Source organism: Panthera tigris, chromosome X, assembly GCF_018350195.1.
Source record: "Panthera tigris isolate Pti1 chromosome X, P.tigris_Pti1_mat1.1, whole genome shotgun sequence".
Lineage (NCBI taxonomy): Eukaryota > Metazoa > Chordata > Mammalia > Carnivora > Felidae > Panthera > Panthera tigris.
The window spans coordinates 101,708,674-101,729,920 of NC_056677.1; the positions used below are offsets into that span (position 1 = coordinate 101,708,674).

Genomic DNA, 21,247 nt, shown 5'->3' on the forward strand with positions numbered 1-21,247 from the left:
GCCAGTTCTCACTTATCTTGTTTTCTTTTCGATAGGGTCTGATCCTCCAGCAAATTCCCACTTAACGGAGCTCTCTTCTTTTGTAAGACTCTTACCCGAATCATAACTTCTAAATTCACTTTCACATCATTCCTTTAACCTCACTTGAAAAGTAAAATCTCCCTGTCAGCACATTATTACGAGGTGGCCTCTTAGGCAAGAAGGGGCATTAGGTAGCTGCCCACGTGATTTACTCACCTATGTCTGGTATCTCTGTTTCTAGGGTGCACAAGGTTATCCGTGAGTGGCAAGTAAAAACAAATAGAGAGTCGTCAGTATCATTCAACAAGCCAAATCTAAGCAGACACCCCTATTCCTAACCCAGTTTGTGGCTATTAGAGACTCCGTAGGGATCATTTCATCAGATGTGCATGGCAAAGCCTTCCTGGCTTCTCCTCTTAAGATGGTGTCAAGGCGAAGGAAGAGCCTGCTTGGTGGGTGGGCAAAGCTCTAAGGCAGTTTTTTCTCCCTGGACCATCTTCACCAGAATCACTTGGGTTCTTGCTACATGTGCAGTTTCCTGGGCTTCTCCCCACTTGTACTGAATCAGAACCTCGTGGTGGACATGGGGCCTGGGCATTTCATTTTTAACAGACTCAGCTGGCGATTCTGATGCAGGGAAAGGTTTAAGAACCACTGGGCTAGCCTTTGAAGAAGCAGCCACTGCAAAGGGTCAGACCACTGCAGCCTCTGTTCTGAAAGCTACTTTGCCAAAATGGCAAATCAAGCCTTGTGTGCAATGGGCTTCCCAGATCTGGCCCAAAGCCACTTATATGATCTCAGAGATAAGACAGGGACATCTCTTGTGTACATTAGCACATTACTTAGCAATATTAAAAGACCTGACAAATTAAAAGCGGAAAAGTTTTCTCTTAGACCGTGGCAGAATGTCCCTGGTAGCAAGACTGCTGCATCAAAATAGCATCACTAAAACATCATGTACATCAGCTACTAGGGCCTCGTGTCTTCCAATTATCTACACTCCAGCAGAGCAAGCGGGGTAGGCAAAACAGATCTGTCAGGTCAAAAGAAGCAAAACACTTTGGGAGACCCTTACTGGTAAGCCCCTTGGCACATGGTGCTGCCTAGGGTATTTCACTCTGGGACCTGGGATGAGCCTTCTCGCACAGGGGACGCGGTCTGAGTACAGGCCTGACTTTGGGTCACATCTGCCCAGAATTAAAAGGCTATAATCATCTGTGAAACACGGTCATTTTAATTTTAAAATCCTTTTAAACCTGGACCTTCATGTCATCTTAAAAAACATGAAGGTAACACATCTTTTTATCTAAACTAGAAAATGTTCTTCTTCTTTGCAATGTCAGGAAAGTGGGGAAGATACAAAATGATTTCATCTGAAGCTATCTGCTCCTACCGATTCAACTCTTTTCAAAGAAAATCTTTCTGGGAATTTCACTAGTTGGGCCACAGGTCAGGATGCACTGACTTTTCTGTTTCCCTGGCCCACCTCAAAAGGGTAGGTATCCTGTGGGTTGACACAAAAGGTCAACAGGTAAGGATGGAGCTCTGATTAGAAACCCAGCCTCGGGCATTTGGACCTCTTTGAGTTTCTTTGTCTCCAGACACTTGCTTGTTTCTGTGGCCTCTAAGCGAGCAGGTGAGTGTGCTCGAGGCTGGCTCTAATCACTTCCTGAAGGAAGTCGAGTTGTGAAAGTACTAGAAGGACCTCATTAAAACATGGCTTCATTGGCAACAGATTCTCATGGTACAGAACCACTCGTGTGGCTACAAAGCGTTTTGCAATGGTGATGGCAAGGGGTGGGGAGGAGAGTGGTTTGACTTTCTTGCAGCTGCTTCTGATCCTGCCAATAATGTCACTGGGAACGTGGAAAGATGTCGTGTATTATGAAGAGCAGCGTCTCTCATTAACATCCCAGAAGGAGGAAGTGAAAATGATGGAATTTATTTCCAGTGTGTGACCTTGTTCTGTCTCGGCATTACTTTTAGTTAAGGATTTAGGATGGAGCTCCCACCAAAGTCAGTTCGCTGTGTAGCTAGCAACCGATGGCACGCTGAGGTGCCAGTGTGAGCTCTTCGCAAGTGCCCGGGCCCATCAGTGGGCACCGCCGCCTGGCAACTGACTGCCTTGAAGCTTGCCACGAGTTAGGAGGAGGAGAAAGGTGTAGAACTGCCATATCTTTTTGGACCAAGAAATGCTCTCGAGGGTAGGGTCTGTAACTTGATCTTGGATTTTCTCAGGACCGAGATGATTAAAAGGGCCATCTCTTCTTTTTTAATTAAAAAAAAGTTATTGAGATATAATTCACATACCATAAAATTCACCCTTCTAAAAAGTACAATTCAGCAGTTTCTAGTAAACTCAGAGAGTTGTGCCACCATTGCCGTCATCCATTCCCAGAACGTTTTCATCACCTCAGGGAGAAAGCCCGTACCCGTTAGCAGTCGATCCCTATTCCCGCCCTGCCCCAGGCCCAGGCTTTCTGTCTAATTTGCTTTCCATCTCTGTGGACTTGCCTATTTCTGGGTGGTTCACAGAAATGGACCCAGAACATGTGCCTTTTTGTGTCTGGCTTCTTTCACTTAGCATAACGTTCGACCTCTTCTTTTTGTACATTAGCGAGGTGGGAGATGGAGAAAGAGAGACTATGCCAACTTGGGAGTTCCTGTCTACTGACCCGGCATCATGGGTTTGCCCGGCCTGCTTTGTGGTGGTTGTAGCACTTTCCTTGCTTTTCATGCTGTTCTCAGCTTCTTCCCTTACACTTAGCCAGAAATATTTGATGTCGAAAAGTGGACTTCCCTCCCTGCTCATGTTTCTGTGGTATCCTTCCTTTGAAGACTGAGTTCCCACTCCTGCCGTTTACTGACTTCTTAGAGCTTCCAACGCCAGCAACCCTCACCTCCCTCGCGCTCTGGCTCTGTCCCTTGCCCTTATCACATCTTACCTGTTGTGTGTTTTAGGGCCCCGCTTTCAGCTAGCAGCTCCTTGGAAACCAATCCGACCAATGAATCCGTGCCCAAGGGCTAATGATGATTTTCGCTTGGTCATTCTAACAGAGGTTCTTGGGTCGGGGACTCTTAGAGATGCAGTGCCTCAACTCAAAGGACCACATTTCTTAGAGAGGGAATTTGGGCACCATGGAAGGGCAGCGAAGATGTTGCTGGGTGCAGTGGAGGGGGCCTACCGCTAATACACAAGCTCACCCTGGAGAGGTAACCACCTATTTCATCTACATGGAGTGTGTGTCTCTCTATTTGTTGCTCCAGTGCTTCTGCCAAAGGGATGGGTCTTGGTCATTTGTCAGATATTTTCAGAGCTCTCAAAGCCCAGGTTCCATTTGTTCCTTCAGCAGAGTGCTCTACAAGTTCTGCTGCCCCTCTGCACGCTACCCCCCCTAAATGGGTGCTATTCCAGTTCTACTCAATCCCTAGTCAGTGACAGGAGTCAAGTTCAGGACAATGGAGGAAATACTAACCAGTCACTGTAAAATAAACAGTAAAATCTCAAGAGAAATTTTCATGTCACAGTGACACTTGTTGAGTCCAAATTATCAAGGTACCGGGAAGCATTTGTCAGGCTCTTATTTTCTTCTTTCTTTCATCTTAAGGGAAGGACAAAATAAAGATCTGGAGAATATCAGCATCTTGAACAATAACAGCATGAGGTTTTTATAAAGAATAAATCATTCCCAGTCATGCTTAACAGGTTTTCTAATAGATTTGTGAAATGAGAAGATGAGAGGGGAGCAAGGGGGATATTCATATTTGAATTCTTGCAAAACACTTGATATGGTGCCTCCTAGTTTTACTCATGTAATTATCCGTTAGTTTTAGAAAACTGAAAAGTAGCCCTGAGGCCATAACCCAAGGAAAAAGAAAAGAAGTCACAATCGGTGAGAAACAGCTGAAGGACTCGAGGATGTTTAGACTGAAGAGAAAGCTCAGAAAGCTGGGATAGCTGTCATCACACACGTGGAAGCATGTCAGGGAAGAGAGGGAAGGGCTTCCGTGCTGTCTCCAATGCTAGCATTTGCTGCTACTGACTGGATGTTTGATGAAGGTAGATTTCAGTTCGGTATAAGAAAGCATTCTCTAAAAGAGCTCTCCAAAGATGCAATGGGCTGTCTACGAGGGGTTGTTTAAGGTTCCTGTTACTGAAAGGGATCAAACAGAGTAGACACGATCAAATGTCATGCATGCATTGGGTGCCACGTTGCACCATAGACTTCCATGGACTTTTCTGACACTAAGCTCACAGATCTGTGATGTCACTTTTGTGTTACCGAATGCAAGACGTGTACGTGTATGCAGTTTTAACCTGAGAAGCGAAGCCACAGAAATAACTAGACCTAAACTATTTCACATGGAAATGAATCTAACTTTAAAAAAATCTTCAGAGAATGTATTTTTGAGACTCTCTTAGATTTAATTACTTGCATAATGATCTTATAATTTTCCCTTCTTTATCATCTTACCTCAATTTCCCACTGGAAGGGAACACTAAGATGTGTATGTATGGATGAAATCTGCAGGAAACAGGCAAAGGAGTATTACATACTTCAATAACAAGAAATAATATCGTTGCTCTTGCCATATTGCTAATGATAATGACACAACTGACTTTTCCTTACCCTCCCCGTTCAGCCAATGGGGGGGCCAGCTACAGAAAATAAATGATTGGCAACCAATGAAAATGAAATTATTTCTGAAGTCAGACGAAGGAAATTCGATTAGGGAGAGTTAGGATCAGCAGAGCTGAGGAAGGAAAAATCTATAGTCTCCCAATCTTTGCAACGTCAAGGGGCACCTGGAATTGTTCCAAGTGGCCCACTATGAGACAAGAGGATGGAAGAGAATGGAATCTAGAAGGGCATCCAGTAGGAGCAAGCAAAATGTCATCAAACTTTGGGCTGAGAACTGCACATCTGTAGATCTCAAAACAAGTTAAACTGTATAAGACATGTAAGAGGATGCTCAAATAATAACTTGAAGTCAATTTTACAGGTAGAGAAGCAGAGAACAGAGTGGTTCAGTTATATAATGAATAACCTTGACAGATGGTGAAGATCTAAAATGTTCTCTATCCCTTTCTGTAATAACCTATTGACAACATTGCTCTTCCATTCACAGCTTTAAATGCAACCAATAACATAAAGACTATATTAGTCTGTGTTTCCAAGGAAACAGATGACTTAACCAAGTAAAATGACTAATATGCACTGGGGGGTGGTGGTGGTAGCAGCAATTAAATTAACTGATTTTAACAACAACAAAAAAACTGGTACAAAACGAACTTTCTATCTATGTACGATAGAATTCATTGACCATTATGGTTCTTAATGTAGCAAAGGCTTATTATATCAACTTATTTCGCCCCAGGAAGTTTAAATCTGGAAGTTATAAAGCAAATATATAAGTTCACCAATTATACATCAAAGATGCAATGTACACAGTATAGGCTACTGATCATGACAGGTACTTTTTTATATTTTAATTCTATTTATTTACTTATTTATTTCTAACGTTACTTTAGAGAGAGAGACAGAGTGCAAGCAGGGGAGGAGCAGAGAGAGAGGGAGACCCAGAATCTGAAGCAGGCTCCAGGCCCCTAGCTGTCAGCACAGAGCCCGATGCGGGGCTCGAACTGTGAGATCGTGACCTGAGCCAAAGTCGGATGTTTAACTGACCGAGCCACCCAGGCGCCCCTTGGCAGATACTTTTTTTTTTTTTAAAGGTGAATCTAATAAGAACTATATTCGTTTTTGAGTAAACATGATGGATAATGTTTGCTGACATAAACTGGTTTGATGGTTTTGACTCCAGTAAAATAAGGAGTTACCTGTCAATTAGGTCAAATGCTCATCTAAATTCAATCTGTTTATCTCTCTGACGGCCAATCACGGGAGTGTTAGAGAAGGGAAAACTACGTTTTTTTTCCCTTGAATCAAATGCAAGGGAGAACTACTTTCTCTTTGAACCTAAGCCTGGGAATCTTAACTGTGAGTCTATGAAGGGGGTAGGTTGCTGGCGGGTGGGGACATTCAGGGAGACAGGGAAAATATATGACCCCTGAAATCGCATGTACAATTTTGTGTGAATGTGTCTTTTTCTGGGGAGAAGGCCCACAGCCCTCAATAAATTCTGAAAGGGGCCTGAGAATTAAAAAAAAAAAAAAGTAAGAAGAATTGCCGTAAAGGATGTGAGCTCAGAAGAGCTAGCTAGAGACTCAGGCTAAGTGAGAGAGCCTGGGTGTGTGAGCTCACGGTGTGTGCACGCCTATGTGTTTGAAGAGCTTTGACAATGTGAGAGAACAGTACTGTGGAGTCAGAATGAACAGGGATTGGACAATACTTCCCACTGCCAGAAACGAATTGTTCTTTATACTGAGAATATTGCTTTGCAGTTAGGGTCCAAGTTTTTCTATTTTATCCTTCAAATGACTTTGTGTTGAAGGTCATAAAGTACTTTGGACTAAAATGCAAATCTGTTAACTGTCAGGGATTCTTGAGCAAAGGAGAATCTCATCGATGAAAATTGCTGCACCTTAGGTACATTTGCATTGAAATCACAAAGGAAAATACTCAACTTAGCTGGGTGTTCTTAATAGTAGTATTATTAGTATTAGTATTTGTTTTTATAGCTAATCTTATGGTTTTTCCTTGGAGGAGTTACCTACATAGGGCTAGCCATGAGGCTTTATAAAGCCTAGAGGCTTTATGGGGTTAGCTATATAGATAGGTTCCATAAGACAAAGTCTCTGTCTACCTGACAGCTAATATCTGCATGTCTAGAAACATTCAGATGGTGAATGAATTGTTCAGTGCTCCGTCAATGTTTGGCATCATGTAGACAGAACATCCCTAGGATTTTGAATATAATGTTGAATGTTATATAAATCGTTTCTAAATCCAGGAATATGAACATCTTGGCCTTCCTTGTTGACTTTCCAGTAAATAGGTGCCCCAAGAGATATACTGCGGGAAATGATAAGTCACCGTGAAGTGTGACATCCTAAGGTACATAAACATTTGATTAGAGCAGGGTGCTGTGAACTAGTACCTCTCTAGTCTCTCTAGATGTGCTTTATCTTTACAAAAGTCTTAACTTTACAGTCTATTTTTTATCAGTCAAGGGATTTAACAGCTTTCTTATCCATGACAATGCTTGCAATGATAATTAAGAAATGTTTTAAAAGTAGAATGAATTAATATGAAAAACGGATGGAGGCTTGGGACTGGAAGATGTCCACAGGTAGGTGTGAAGGACTAACTCAGTCTGAGAAAAAGCAGGTAGATTCCAGAGCAAGCATGAGAATCTGGAAAATTTCAAGGAATGTCTCCATACATTCAAATTTCTATGCTTGTGTGAATATAGTGTTAAATGGAAATGACCCAAGACTTTTCATATGTTTTGACTGGCCTTGATGGTACTCTGTACATACAAGTTGCTCCATTAATGTCTCTATTCTCCCAGGTCACTATTTTTGGTCACTATCTTTCAGGTCGATGAGGGGATGGCTGAAGCAACAACTGTTTTATGGACTAGTTTATAGGATGACAACAAAATCTTCTGGAACAGAGGGAAACTTTTGGCCTAAAGTTCCAAAGGCATGTGTCAGGGATAAAGCTGTCATAACCAATTGGAGGGAAGGCTCTATCAATTTACCCAGGAGGGAGGAAACAGGTCTATCCTCACTGGAATGGGAGGGGATGCTTTCCTTTTCTAGGACTCCATAGGGCATATATTTGTATCTTGTAGCCTCAGAAAGGGAGAAATAAGCTGATTAAGCCATAGTCTAGTTGTGATCCTTGCGTAACTTCAGAACATGGAATACCAGAAGGTATGAATTCCTTTCAAAAGGTGTCAAAATACTTTGTACTCTCCAGAAAATTCCTAGAACAGAGTGAGAAAGTCTAACGATGGACGCTTTAATCTTTTTTTGCCCCAAAGGAATAGAGCTTTCAAGCATTAAAAAAAAAAAAAAAAAAAAAAACAAAAAACTAGTTCTTCCTTCCTTATCAGGGCATACAAACACAGACTTCCATTTTCTTTTTTATGAAGTGACCACTTCAAAAAATTGAACCTGGAGAACTTAGAAAATTGAGCCTTTTGGATCTGGCATTACCTCTACCTGTGGAATAGATATTTTTGATCAGTCTTCGTTTTGACCAGCAGGGGCTGAGTGGCTTACCTGAGCACTTGGAAGTACTGAGATCCATGTCGGTGATGGCAATGCCCACAGGGAAGGCCACACATACAGGGATGTCAACACTTCCTGGTTCTCCAAAGCAGTGCTCAAAAGTCCTTTAAGTAGGAGGTGTGGGCCTGTTGACCTATGTGTCCTTTGTCCCTATTCCTGCATCAGAGGTCAGGGCTACAATATGGGCTACTGCATTTTCTGCTCTTCCTTGCAATGCCTTTCTCGTCGTGTTATCGCATTCTTGCTTTTTCCTTATCCGCTAAACCAACAGAGATTAGAGGAGACTTACCTTAATTCCAAAATACTAACGGAGTTTCCTGAGGGAAATATTCGTCTTATGAAATTAAAGTCGCCAACATACACACTCCCATCAGGGCCAGAAGCTAAGGCAACAGGAGCAAAGAGCTTGTTGTTGTGAGCTGGGCCATTGCAGTTGGTGCAGGCTACGCTCCGCTGGTGTCCGTTACCCATGATGGTTGATATGACTGGGGGCTGCTGGGAAATGAACATATTTTCTCCATTCCCTTTATGTATGATTCCTAGATCCAAGAAAAAAAAAAGAGAATAAAAAAATTACCTCACAATATTCTCAGCAACATTTTAACTTCTCTCTTGTTGTTCAAAGCACCATGACGCTTTGGCCTGGCAGAAAAAATCTTGAGAGTGAAGCACACTGCATGGCCACAACAAACAGGAGCATGACACTTTGCCTCAGCTTGTCTATCTGTGATATGGGTTAATACACCCTTTAGTACTGATCCTAAATGCCTCAATGAAACCCATGATAAATAACTTTTAATGATCTCCTGTTCATTTTGGGCTCTGTGAATCATCTGTGGCTAATTTTTCATCTCTGGATGACTATCTCCTGATGCTTGGCACACACTTGTCTGACTTCAAATTACCCTCACTATGCAACTGACTGGTTCCTGAAAAGGAAATATCAGTCAATTTTAATATTAACCTTAGCAAAACACCATCAGGAAGGTAATTGACTTCTGTGAAAAAAAATCATGCTGTTAGAATGCACTTCAAAGATATAAGAAAGGGACTTGAATTTTCCACTCTTTTGGACCATATCTCACTATCATCAGTGCAGGAAATAGAGATACTGACTTATGAAAATGCTGGAAAATACTGTGCATTCTCTTTGGGCAATCTCTTCCAATCTCACGGCTTTAACTCGTATCTCTATACGCCAAAACTTTCTCCTGTCCAGAGTTGTCACCTGCCATGCAATTTCCTGCTCGATCTCCTCACCCAGATGCCCCAGAGGCACCTCAAACTCAACAAGTATAAAATGGAACTCACTGTCTTCCTCTCCCCCTGCCAAAGCCTGCTTTTCCTCCTGAGTTCCTTACTCATGAGTGGCATCACAGTGAGCGTATTTACCCAAGTTGGAAGTGTGGCCATGACCGGGCCTCTTATTTTCCTCATTCTCTAAACCTAACTCATTACGAAACCCACGTTGAGTCCATCTCCAAAATATGCCGAACCAGTTTTGTCATTTCTATTCCTACCACTAAGGCTTTAGTTCAGTTTTTCTTAACTTCTTGGTCTCCTGGCCTCCATGCATACCTATCTCCAAACCATCACCCCCACTCCTGCCATTGAGATCATTTCAGTATGTGGCTTAGAATCTTTCAACAGCTCTGTATCCTCTACAGGATAGGGGGTACATTCTCTATTAAGGTATACAAAGTCTTCATGACTTGACCCTTGCCTACTTCTTCAGTCTCCCCTGTCACCATCCTCTCATTTGGGACCTTGAGTTCCTGTGATAGTGAACTATTTATAATTACTTTCACATACTTCCATTCCTGTCTACACTGGTACATGCTATTCCCTCTCCATCTTGAAAGCCCTCCTCCTCTTGTCTGCTTGGGGAACTCTTATCTATCCTTCAAAGCTCAGCTCAATTCTCTCCGATGCTCTGTCCAGGCAGAATTAGTTACTCCCTCTTCCTTGTGCCCATGGTTTGTTTTCCATAGCTCCGTTATTATACCCACTAACTTGTATGATACGGTTTTCATCACTTCTCTATCTTTCCCACTAGAGCCTGGGCTCCATGAAGGCAGACCCTCTGTCTGACTCTTTTCTGCATTTTAGTGCCAATCCCCATGGCCAAATCATTAGAGGAGCTCAGCAAATGTTGAAAATAGGTTTTGAGTCTCTTGTAGTCTCCTTGTCCAAATCCCAATGATTTTGCAAACCTGCTGAGCCCGGGCAGAAAATCCAAGGAACAAGTACTGCTGTGCTCAAGTCTGCCCAGAATGAGCCTGGGCAGGTAAAACATCCATGTTGTGAGAAGGCATGCCAACGTGTCAGACTGAAGTAACTGACGGCAAATGAATGAATGCAGTAATCCTGTACAGTCTTATTTTTTCTCCCATGACCCCTGCTATCTATCTCCTTGGATTGCTTGTTACTCTCCCTAAACATTTCCTGAAATATCTTCCTCAGTTTTCTTCTGACTTTTGGTCCCACAGTCCTACAATAGAAGCCACTGATCACTCAGAAATAGGAACGTTGCTGGCAAAAATAAGTAAGAGGGTAACACATACACAATACCATAGCACCAAACATGTACTTGGAAGGGTCCTTCCAGGAAACAAATCCCATACATCATATAGCCTTCGGATTTCAAGTCTAGGTATTTTGACTCTCCCTCCCAAGGTGATTTCTGGCTATTTTTTCAACATATGATCTGCAGGAACAGCTACGAGCTTATGCCCCAACAAATTGGTCTTTCATTGCAGAACTCGAGAGATGTCTCGAGGACCACTACTTTCTTATTAATTTTATTAATAACTTTATTCATCAGTAACAAAATTCTTAAGATTTAGAATAGTTAATTAAATAAGATTAATAGGACTGAATTTCATTTCCTAAAAACACTTAATTGCAGTGTGATCAACATTATAATTTAAATGAGTCAGGAGGAAGTCAATGAGAACTTGAATGACAGTCACACAACATCATCGAAAAGAAACCTCCTGACGATTGCTACCTGAATATCCTACCAATGAGACTATGATATGTTGTCTAACAAATGAGGAAACCAACTGTTTAGCATGTCTGTATTTCAGCAATGCATTACAAGGTATATCATTCAAAAATATGTCCAATTATTGGCTTGGAAATACCAGATTTGCTATTAACATCTATTTTCACAGGTAGATCTCCATTTTTTTTATATCAATATAACGGTGTAGTTAACAATTACCTTCAAAATGACATGTTATTACCAGGTTCCTGGCAATTTAAAAACTAAAGATGGCTATTCTAAACCATTCTTCTAAGCCTACAATTCTAAAACTCCCCTTTTCTATTAGAAAGCCCAGCACTCCATCAAAGAAGAAGAATGATTAAAGGAAATAAAACATAAGGCAATGTACTTTCTGATTACATCTCAACAATTGATGTCTTGCTTTCATGCGAGGTACTGAAGTGCCCGTGTACTGAAATTACCATTCCTGTTTAAAGCTGAAGCAATCAAAACAAAAATGGGCAAACCCCTTTTGTACTGCCCTGGAAAAATAGATCATTCTGAAGGGTGTTTTTGTTGTTTCAAGAATCTGTTTAACCTTCCATTACATAGAACCGGGGCATACCATCTAGCAACAATGATTTAACACCAATTCTTCTGCAAAATGTTTCTTTGAAAATATTTTGTTTATGTTCCTGGAAATCTTGATCAATTACTGCCGCCTCCCTTCCAGTTTATTCTGCCACACATGCTCATTTTGAAAACAGAATCAAATGATCCCAGGACAACGCGCATTATTTATATGAAGGCCAACTTCTCACCTAGGGTTGGGAGTCTTGTTTACAGTCAACAAAGAAACCCTACTGAATGGGGCTCACTGTGTGTGTTCTCCCCTAAGTTTCCCTTTTCTCCACCAAGATGCCAAAGTCGGTTGTGTAGTAAGCTAAGCATGCTTTTAAACACACTGCTCATACCCTTCTGCTACCTTGCTCAGAACTTCCTTTGAAGCTTATAAATAAGTTTGAAATAAAAATTCCCCTTGGAAGCCAGTGGGTGGTGCTTTATGCTGATTTCAAAGAAGAAACCATTTTTCAGACTTATGAACAACGAGGGACACAATACATATTTCTCTTAGGACCTGACTGAGACGATATAAACACAAACTGGAAGATATGCCAGTGTGATCAATGGAAATTTACTTCCCCTCCCAGTAAAACCATTTGTCGACAAACTACTGGCCTATTTTGGAGCCTACGTTGAAAGAAATTCTTTATCCATTGCAGACAGATGACGATATCCAATTAGTACCCTGGATTGTTTTTTCTAATAATTTTTAACACTCAACTGGGAGGACACACAAGGGTATGTGTTTGATATAAAGATATACTACAACAAATAGCTTACCTCTGTAATAGACGACTCATGTACACATTTTTATTTCTTATAATTTTAAAGGGCCGATTTCTTTTAAAACATAAGACTATGTACTCTCTGTAATCACTAAGAAGATGTATTTTTGAAGGAATAATATCGAAAAACACAAGTACCTGGTGTTTTTTTGTTATCTTGGTGAAAGTAGAAACCATCTATATATATCAGGCATAATATTTGGAAGCAATTCTCCACAACCAATGGTTAATTGTCAGGTAAATATAATTGCTGCAACTAACATGACAAATGGTCTGAAAACACTGCCTTCTAGAAAGTACCCGCTGCATAATGATTTTTGGAACCAAAGAAAAACTAAAGAATTGAATGGCAGCAGGCATCCAATCTAATTACAGGTGTCTTTTTAACCAGTGAGAGGAAACTGGGGGAAGATAGATTCTTGTTTCTAATCTGCCATCTGTCTCAGATCAAAAAAGCAGGGTGCCTAAAGAGTTAGGCTTTTTCCAGAAAGAAGCGGAGTGGGGGAATTTGGAAAGACGGTCGCTCTTGCCTTAATCAGTCAGAAAAGACTGTCTGACCTGAGGGGGAAAGAGCATTGCTTTCTAAATTGGCCTTCTCAAGGCTGCTCCTTCACACTTATCATTTCTGCTTCTAAAAACTGCCTTTGTAGGTGGGATTTAGACTTCGAAAACATCCCACGAGAGGTGTTCGTGTCCAAGGTCAGGCTGAAAGGCAGTGGCAGAGCTGGCTTCAGATCTGTTTCCTGGCAAGTGTGACAAGTTCTTGGGTAGAAACACAATGTGCCTACAAATGAGATGATACAATGAACAAATGTTCCTTAAAAACAAAAAAAAAAACCCCTATCTAACATAAGGTTTGTGTCTCAGAATAAAATTCTCAGAAGGAGGCCGAAAGCACGTTTAGTGGGGCTGGGGTGAGCACAAGAGATCCGTTGAGGGTGACAATATTCCAAAACTGTTGTGGTGCTCGGTGCACAACTCCACAATTTACTAACCATCACTGAAGTGTATGTTTAAGGTGGGTGAGTCGTATGGTATATCAATTGCAGTGCAATAAAGGTGTTAAGAAGATTCTCAGAACCAACTTGGTACCTGTTATGGAAAACCTGACTACTGGTGAGGCAGGGGTGGAGAGAACACGTTGGTGGAAATCAGGGAGCCCCCAAAGCCAACTTTCTCAATGGCTCCCCTCTGCTCTGAATTTTTAAGCCTGTGTGAAGCAAATGGTAAGAGGACATGGGACTGGGAGCACACAGCCGGGGGCTGGTTCGATCGAGGTCATTTCCCACTTTGTGCTTAATGTCAATGACAGGCATTTGAAAGAGACAATCCATACAAGCCAATAAAAGTGAGTGGAAAAGAAATGGCTGCTTAAAATGTCAAACTCTTTCAAATCAAAACAAAAAACCTCATAACTTAATAAGTGGCATCTGCCCTTTCGTTTTTGTATTTTTAAAACTATGATTCCCCTTTTGACAACAGAAAAAAGTTGACATTTTATATCTGTGCCTGAATCTTTGCTCTTAAAAAAACCAACAATTTGAAACGGAATTTAGAATATTCCTTGAAAGAGGGGGAGCAGGTATGATGAAGGCACACCACAATGGACTCATTTACCTTCGGCGTCCCACACTGGGACCATGGTGGGTGGTGTCATTCCACGGTTGAAGCAAACCTGCTTAGTTTTGCCAATCAAAATTTCCCAGCCTGTGTGGCTGCTTGGCTGGCCTGACCCAACTGTGGTGCAAACAAAGTAAGATCATAGGTGTGATTATAAAATGGATCTCTTAGCCTTGGTCAGTTCATGGCCTTACAAGATATCCTGACCGTAGCCAGCTGTTTCACGAAGGTAAGATGCATACAAGGATGCCTGGCTGGAAAAGCGTTAACTGTCTCAAGACATTCACATCCCCACTCCTGAAGAAATAACTCAAAGTACGTGTTCCACTGAAGGCTGCTCAAAATCTGCCTCTTTGGATGAAAAGGAATACGATTTCACAGGGCAAGCTTACCAGCAGATGTTCAAATGAAAGCTGGATGGGAGCACCAATGACCGACCTCCCAGTAGGATGCAAAACGAGGTGAAGGAACTTGGATGAAGCATTTTTAACCAGGGGAAGAGAGGTCAGTTTATCTGAGAGACACATGGGCTCCAGGGCCACCTGTGGTCCCTTCTCCTGATTTAGGTAACATTTAAATTACACACACTAGGAGAAAGTGACAGCAGGAAGAACAGTTCAAAGAAGCAAAGATGGAAGATGACCATGTCCTGGTTCTCTGCCTTTTCCCTAGTTCAGGATGTAGGAGACCTAAAACTAAGTGAAGTCAAGGACTGCTCTCTTTCCCCAGATTCTTTCACTTCTTCTGTCTTCCTCTACCTCTTCTCCTCTTTACCTATAACTGTCCCTTGACTCAATTTCTAGCTTCTTACTGGATCTACTGACATTTATGTGGATACGCGACTGTGGTGCAGAGAAGGAGCACACGGCACTCGCCATTTACTAATGGAGAAAGCCACATGATTCTCAGATTCTTGATCTTTTAAATGGGATTAATGCCACACTCCAGGGTTGTTGTACTTAAAGTGGGACAGAATTCAACAAAGCCCTTTGAAAACCGTATCATGTGGATGATTCATTGATCCTAAAGTGCACATTTTGCTTCACATTTTTAGCAGCTCTGAAAATAAGTATGTATCTTGCAATCAATGCATGTCATAGTTTAATTGGCAGCACTTGCCATAAAATAACAGTGTAATTGACGGAATCTTAGATTGTATAAAGCACGGCAATTGTTATTCCACTTTTGAAAAGTTGGTTACAACGTCAGATACACTGGTTAATTACTTGCGATACAGCAATAATGATAGATGATTCTTAAAACCCAGTTTCATAGAAATTTGTGATGAAGAGGTCTCACTATGCTAGCACTAATTTGAAACCAGATTGTTGTGTCTGAAAAGAAATATACTAACATGGCCATCTCTAGGTGGTGGACTTATACCACCTTAATTTTACACTTAATTTTTTTCTTGCACTTTTCCAAGGTTTCTGCATCAAATAGGTGTTACATACATGTAATACATATACATAGCGTTGTGTGTGTGTGTATAGAGTATTAAAAAAAGGTATTAAAAACATTTTTAAAGAATTTTTTTAACGTTTTATTTATTTTTGAGACAGTGAGAGACAGAGCATGAACAGGGGAGGGTCAGAGAGAGGGAGACACAGAATCTGAAAACAGGCTCCAGGCTCTGAGCTGTCAGCACAGAGCCCGATGTGGGGCTCGAACTCACGGACCGAGAGATCATGACCTGAGCCGAAGTCGGCTGCTTAACCGACTGAGCCACCCAGGCGCCCCAGTATTAAAAAACATTTTAAAAGCTTCTTAAGTGCATAGAAATAGGCACTCTTGATCACGAAATGACAATTATTCTTGAGGGAAGCCTGGCAATGTGTATGAAAAGCCTTAAAAACATGTACGTCTCTCCCTTTGCATGAGATACCTAAACTAGGCAAATTCATAGAGACAGAAAGTATAATAGGGGGCTCAGAGAGGAGAAATAAGGAGTTGCTGTTTAATGGGTACAGATTTTCTCTTTGGGATGATGGAAACATTCTGGAAATGGACAATGGTGATGGTTGCACAACACTGTGAACGTACTTACTGCCACTGAATTGCACACTTACAGATGGTCAAAAGGTCAACTTCATTATGCATCTTTTACCACAATTAAAAAAATTTTTTTTAATGTTTATTTTTTTGGGGAGAGAGAGAGAGAGAGAGACAGAGTGCAAGCAGAGGAGGGGCAGAGAGAGAGAGGGAGACACAGAATCCGAAGCAGGCTACAGGCTCTGACCTGTTAGCACAGAGCCCAATGCAGGGCTCGAACCCACGGACCATGAGATCATGACCTGAGCCGAAGTCGGACACTTAACCGACTGAGCCACTCAGGCGCCCCTCTTTTACCACAATTTTCAAAAGTTCCATTGAATGACTGGAAACATCTATCAAACCATTCTCCTAGTATTGGACATTTAGGTCTTCCCCAAATTTGGAACAATTAAAAATAAGACTGTGATTTTAAAATTGTATATCCTTTGAAAATAAAAAACTGCTTACCACTTTGAGGATTCAAAATATGATGCTTATTCAATGACCAGCCTCCTAGGTTAGAAGCATCCATCTCAAAACCTTGTAAGATAACTGTCCTTTTCTCCCAGAGAATAAAGTCAGGACATGTTTCGTATTCGTATCCCACAGATACTGCAAACAAAAAGTTAATAACACGTTAGAAAATTTAAAAACATTTGCTTTGTTTTTACACAGGTTGATAATTCTGTGGATGTTGCATTTGCTATTGAATTCTGACTGGGGCTGAAATGCGCAAATGTCTTCAGCTAGCACAGTACAGCAGAACGTCTAGCATAGCACGGGGCGTCCAAGAGCGATCAGTCAGTGCCTACCGGATACATACATGGATGAGTGAGTGAATGAGTGCTGTCACTAGGTGTGTACCATATGTTTATGGACATTAAGCATTGGGCTTTTGGGTTGGAGGCCGTGTTGTAAAACTGAGGAAATAAGCTCTCTGAAGGCTTAAGCTCTGCTGATAACAATTTCTGTCTTTACCTTTCCAGGAGGGGTGCAGGGAGGGCTGCTTTCTTATCTCTCCAGAGTGCAAAATGCACTTAGGAAGCTGGTTTTGGAGTACTGGGTCACTTCTGCAACAACTGACGACACATGAGACTAATAAAATCGATTTGCCCCATTTATATTTTCTTTTGTGCTAACTGGCCTTTAGTTTGCCGAGAAGTCTTGAGTTTGCTTTGAGCGCTGCAAGGGTAAATTCCACCTTGTGCACATTATATTTTGGTTTCTGCATAGAGCTAACCAATGGGATACCACCCAACATTTGGCTTCAACTCTTAGGAAGCACAGATGTTGTGCATTAAACTTGGAACCCTGGAATGCCACTAAAATGGGAAGTGAGAAATGTGGTAGCAAGGATGCCTCTGCTCTGCTGCAATATGTCTAGCTCAAGTATACCAAATCCCAGCCATTTTCACAGCTGGTAACCCTGCTTACCTGTTGCAACCCCAGATTTCTGATTCTTGAATTTAAAATGCTTTCTGTTCTTATAATGTTCTAAGCCTGAGAGTACTGGCTCATTACACTGCATACCCCGAAGCTGCTTCCCCCTTTCTGGCAGCTTAAAATATCCCTAGCTACTAGTCGACCATTGCTTTCCAGTTTCTGTCTCTACCTGACTCTTTAGATGCCCCTGGAGAACTCATTCCTTCTTTTGTCATTTAGTTATGAAAACTGGTAATGAAAGCATGTGCTTAAACAATGCCAGAACCATAGGTCCTAAGATGAAAAACGAAAGCAAACTAGTTTTGGTTTTTGGAATTGGGTGAAGGGAAAAAATGGTAATTTTTGGTCAAACTGATTTATATGTGTGTGTGTGTGTGTGTGTGTGTACGCGTGCATGTGCACGTGCGTGTATGTGAGCATAACACATAAGCCAAAAAGCCCTTATGATTATGAATATACAACTCTGTAACATTGTGGATCATCTGTGGCCAATTTTAAATCGTAGGCTGGTTTCTTTTTGTCCTTTTTGCCTTAATAGGGATCTTAAAGGGCCATCTTTAGAGGGTACGTGACCTATGCAGTCACACAGGGGCCCATGCTTTGAAGGGTCTCACACTTTGTTTAATGCTCTGCTGTCACTGTCTTGAAATCCTTAGTAATTTTTTAATACGAGCCTCTGTATTTTCATTTAACAATGGGCCCTGTAAATTATGCAGCTGGTCCTGATAGGGATGCCCATCCACCAGCTGGTGAAGACTCACGGACTGCAAACTCATTTTATCGTTTGCCCTAACCAAGCATTATTAACAAGGGAGATCAATGGGGAGTGGGAAAGACTAATCATAAAACGGAAATAATTTCTAAATGGAAATTAGTTTGGGATCATCCTGTGTCAATGCTGCTCCCTATGAAGGTGGATGGAAACAGAATTTCAGTGATGAAAAGATCTCAAAGGCACTCTAGTTCAGGTTATAGTCATGGCACAAATCACTGCTCTCTACAATCTCCTCGATATCCTGTCATGGCCCCCAGAGCTTGCTAAAACAACTGTGGTAGAGTAGAAAGAGTTGGTTATGGAACTAGAGTCAGAAAAACTTTCAACTTTTGGGTCCGTCATTAACTAGCTGTTCGGTCTCAGGCAAGTTACTCTGCATCTCTGAGAGTCATTTTCTTCACTGGTCAAAGTCAGGGTGGAGGAGGATGGACTAGAACTGATGATTTTTTAGAACCTTTTGGGTCAGGGGGACTTTTATTATGAATTTGATAAAAGTTAAGAATCTTCTTCCTAGAAAAATTCAGATGCACACACAATTTTGTATATAATTCTAAGGCTTCACTGACCTCCTAAAATCCAAACAGAGATCTCACCTCAAAGACTTTTGCATCAGATAATTCTTATAGTGTCCCTGGAGCACTAACACTGTATGATTCCAAAGTGCATTCTTTCAAGATTGTGTTTGATCTGTTCAAGTTGGAGATTGCACCCAAAAGCCAAAGACAGCCCCGTGTCTCATGATGGCAAAATCAGGTGGTGAGAAAGCACGCTTAGGGCCATGTTGGTGTGCGGAATAACACGGGTTCTGCTTCTCTTGCCAACATTTAAAAGTCTCGATTAATAAATAATCACAGCGACAATTACAAGTTCCCTGAAAGCCATCATCTCCTTCCCTACCATTGTCAGGATCTGCCTTTTGTACACTATAGGGTTGGTGAGCTCCCCTAGAATCCCTTCTCCGGAAGGTGATGATGCAGTTTGGCAAATAAGTAGCGTGCCCTGGTGACCTCCAATGGTGGTTTGCAGCCGGATTTTTCCCTCTCAGTGACAGTTAGAGATCCTCCTAACTCTGTGGCAGGAAATGCTTACATAAAGTATCAATTAAAGAGTTCTCAATGCAATGGTAATGAGACAGACTCTTTTTACCTCCTATCTGCTCTCCGAATTGCTCTCTAGTCCACAACAAAAAAGTGCATTGGCTGCCAACCCCGCAACGATATTACTTTCCCCCCCCCTAGTCATAGCAAATAGCAACAAGGCAGCTACTTAATAAGTTCTCTCTAATTTTTATTACATTTCCTTTCTTGGGAGAAAGCTCTATGAGCTAATAAAGTTATAATTTATACTTAAGACTTGTCCAAAATTTCAACTAACTTTAATGAGATTGGCTGTGTGTCGGGGTATTTTTATACGTGGCTCCTTGCTCAGACTAACAAGGCAAGGTTTCCTTCTGACAGCAGCCCCCTTTAACATAATCCTGGAACTTGCAACCGGTTTATGAGAACACAGACATTCCACCCCACAGAGTCGAGTGACTCTCTAAACGCACGGGAAACTGGGAAATACAGTAGCAACCAGTCCTAGACTCGTCCCATCGAGGCAGACTGTGATACGCTAAATGCCTACTCTTTTTTATGGGATCAAATATAGGGGGAGAGAGGCTACTCAGGGACTGGCAATGGAAATGCTGAGCCCCGACATTACACTCTACCTGGTACTGTAACAGCTAGGTCTCAGCTCTAAGCAGAATGGACCACTGCCATTTCCCAGGGTAGCCTATTGCCTATTGCATCTGATCATCAACACAGCAGGGTACAGACCACCGATTTAGCATCTGGCACTCTGGAGCGGGGATTAGGAAGAACAGTGTAATAGAAAGGGCAAAATAATTATTCATCAATATTTCAGAGGAGCAGCAGAAGGCACACTGGTCTGCCAGTGAGCCAAGATAGGTGGAGAAGGGGGGCGCCTGGACCATACTTTCCAGGAGCTGCTAGAGTGGCCCCATGCTGGTATGTATGTATTGGGACGGCAGGTGAGGAAAGAGCCATTAATATAGCAGAATACTTTCTCTGAATGATGTGACCGCCTCCCTTGTGACACCCTTAATTCTGTCCGGATTTCTGTCTTTCTGTGTTCTGTCCCTCACCTCCACACAGAGATATTAATGGGATGTTTCTTAACCAAGAGTCATCGGTTGTCAAGATGGGACCGCTACTTTTGCAGCGGGCTCTGTCCTCTGGTCACAGGATTGCACCTTTGACTGCAATGTTTGTCATCTTGCAAATATTAAGACTGGCTGATAAAGAAAACTTTATTATACTGGTGTCTAAAGAGCGATTGCAGCTTGCCGCAAAGCCATTAGACATTGGAAAAAAGAACTGAAAGCTCATTCTACTTCTCCAAGCAGTAGCATATGTATGATGTGGGGACTGCAAGAGGGCTAAGGGCCCCCGTGCCCCTGACACCCAATTCAGTGACTGCGACATTCATCTATAAGGGCTGGGACGGGAGATTGACATTAAATAGGCAAGGCAAAAATGCTATGCAATGAAACTGATGTACAAAATATGACAAGATTAAGCAGATGATTTTCAACAGCTTCAGAAATCATAATGGCTGCATTTATAAAGGCGACACATAATTAAAAGTAGTCTGATAGTGGGAGAAACTCACATGTTCCCTCACAACCTCAGGGAACATCCTACAAAGAATTTCATGACATTTAAAAGGTAACTAATGGCAAGATAAAAACT

General features: G+C 41.8%; 1 protein-coding gene across 1 annotated transcript in view; it reads right to left on the reverse strand.

The window, feature by feature from the left end:
* TENM1 (teneurin transmembrane protein 1) overlaps positions 1–21,247 on the reverse strand; it is a 734,132-nt gene that overhangs the window by 105,666 nt on the left and 607,219 nt on the right. The window contains exons 21-23 of the mRNA XM_042974325.1: positions 16,742–16,885; positions 8,511–8,760; positions 238–258 (exon numbers count right to left, since the gene is read on the reverse strand). Of these exons, the coding sequence (XP_042830259.1) occupies positions 238–258; positions 8,511–8,760; positions 16,742–16,885 (415 nt within the window). The remainder of the gene's footprint in view (positions 1–237; positions 259–8,510; positions 8,761–16,741; positions 16,886–21,247) is intronic.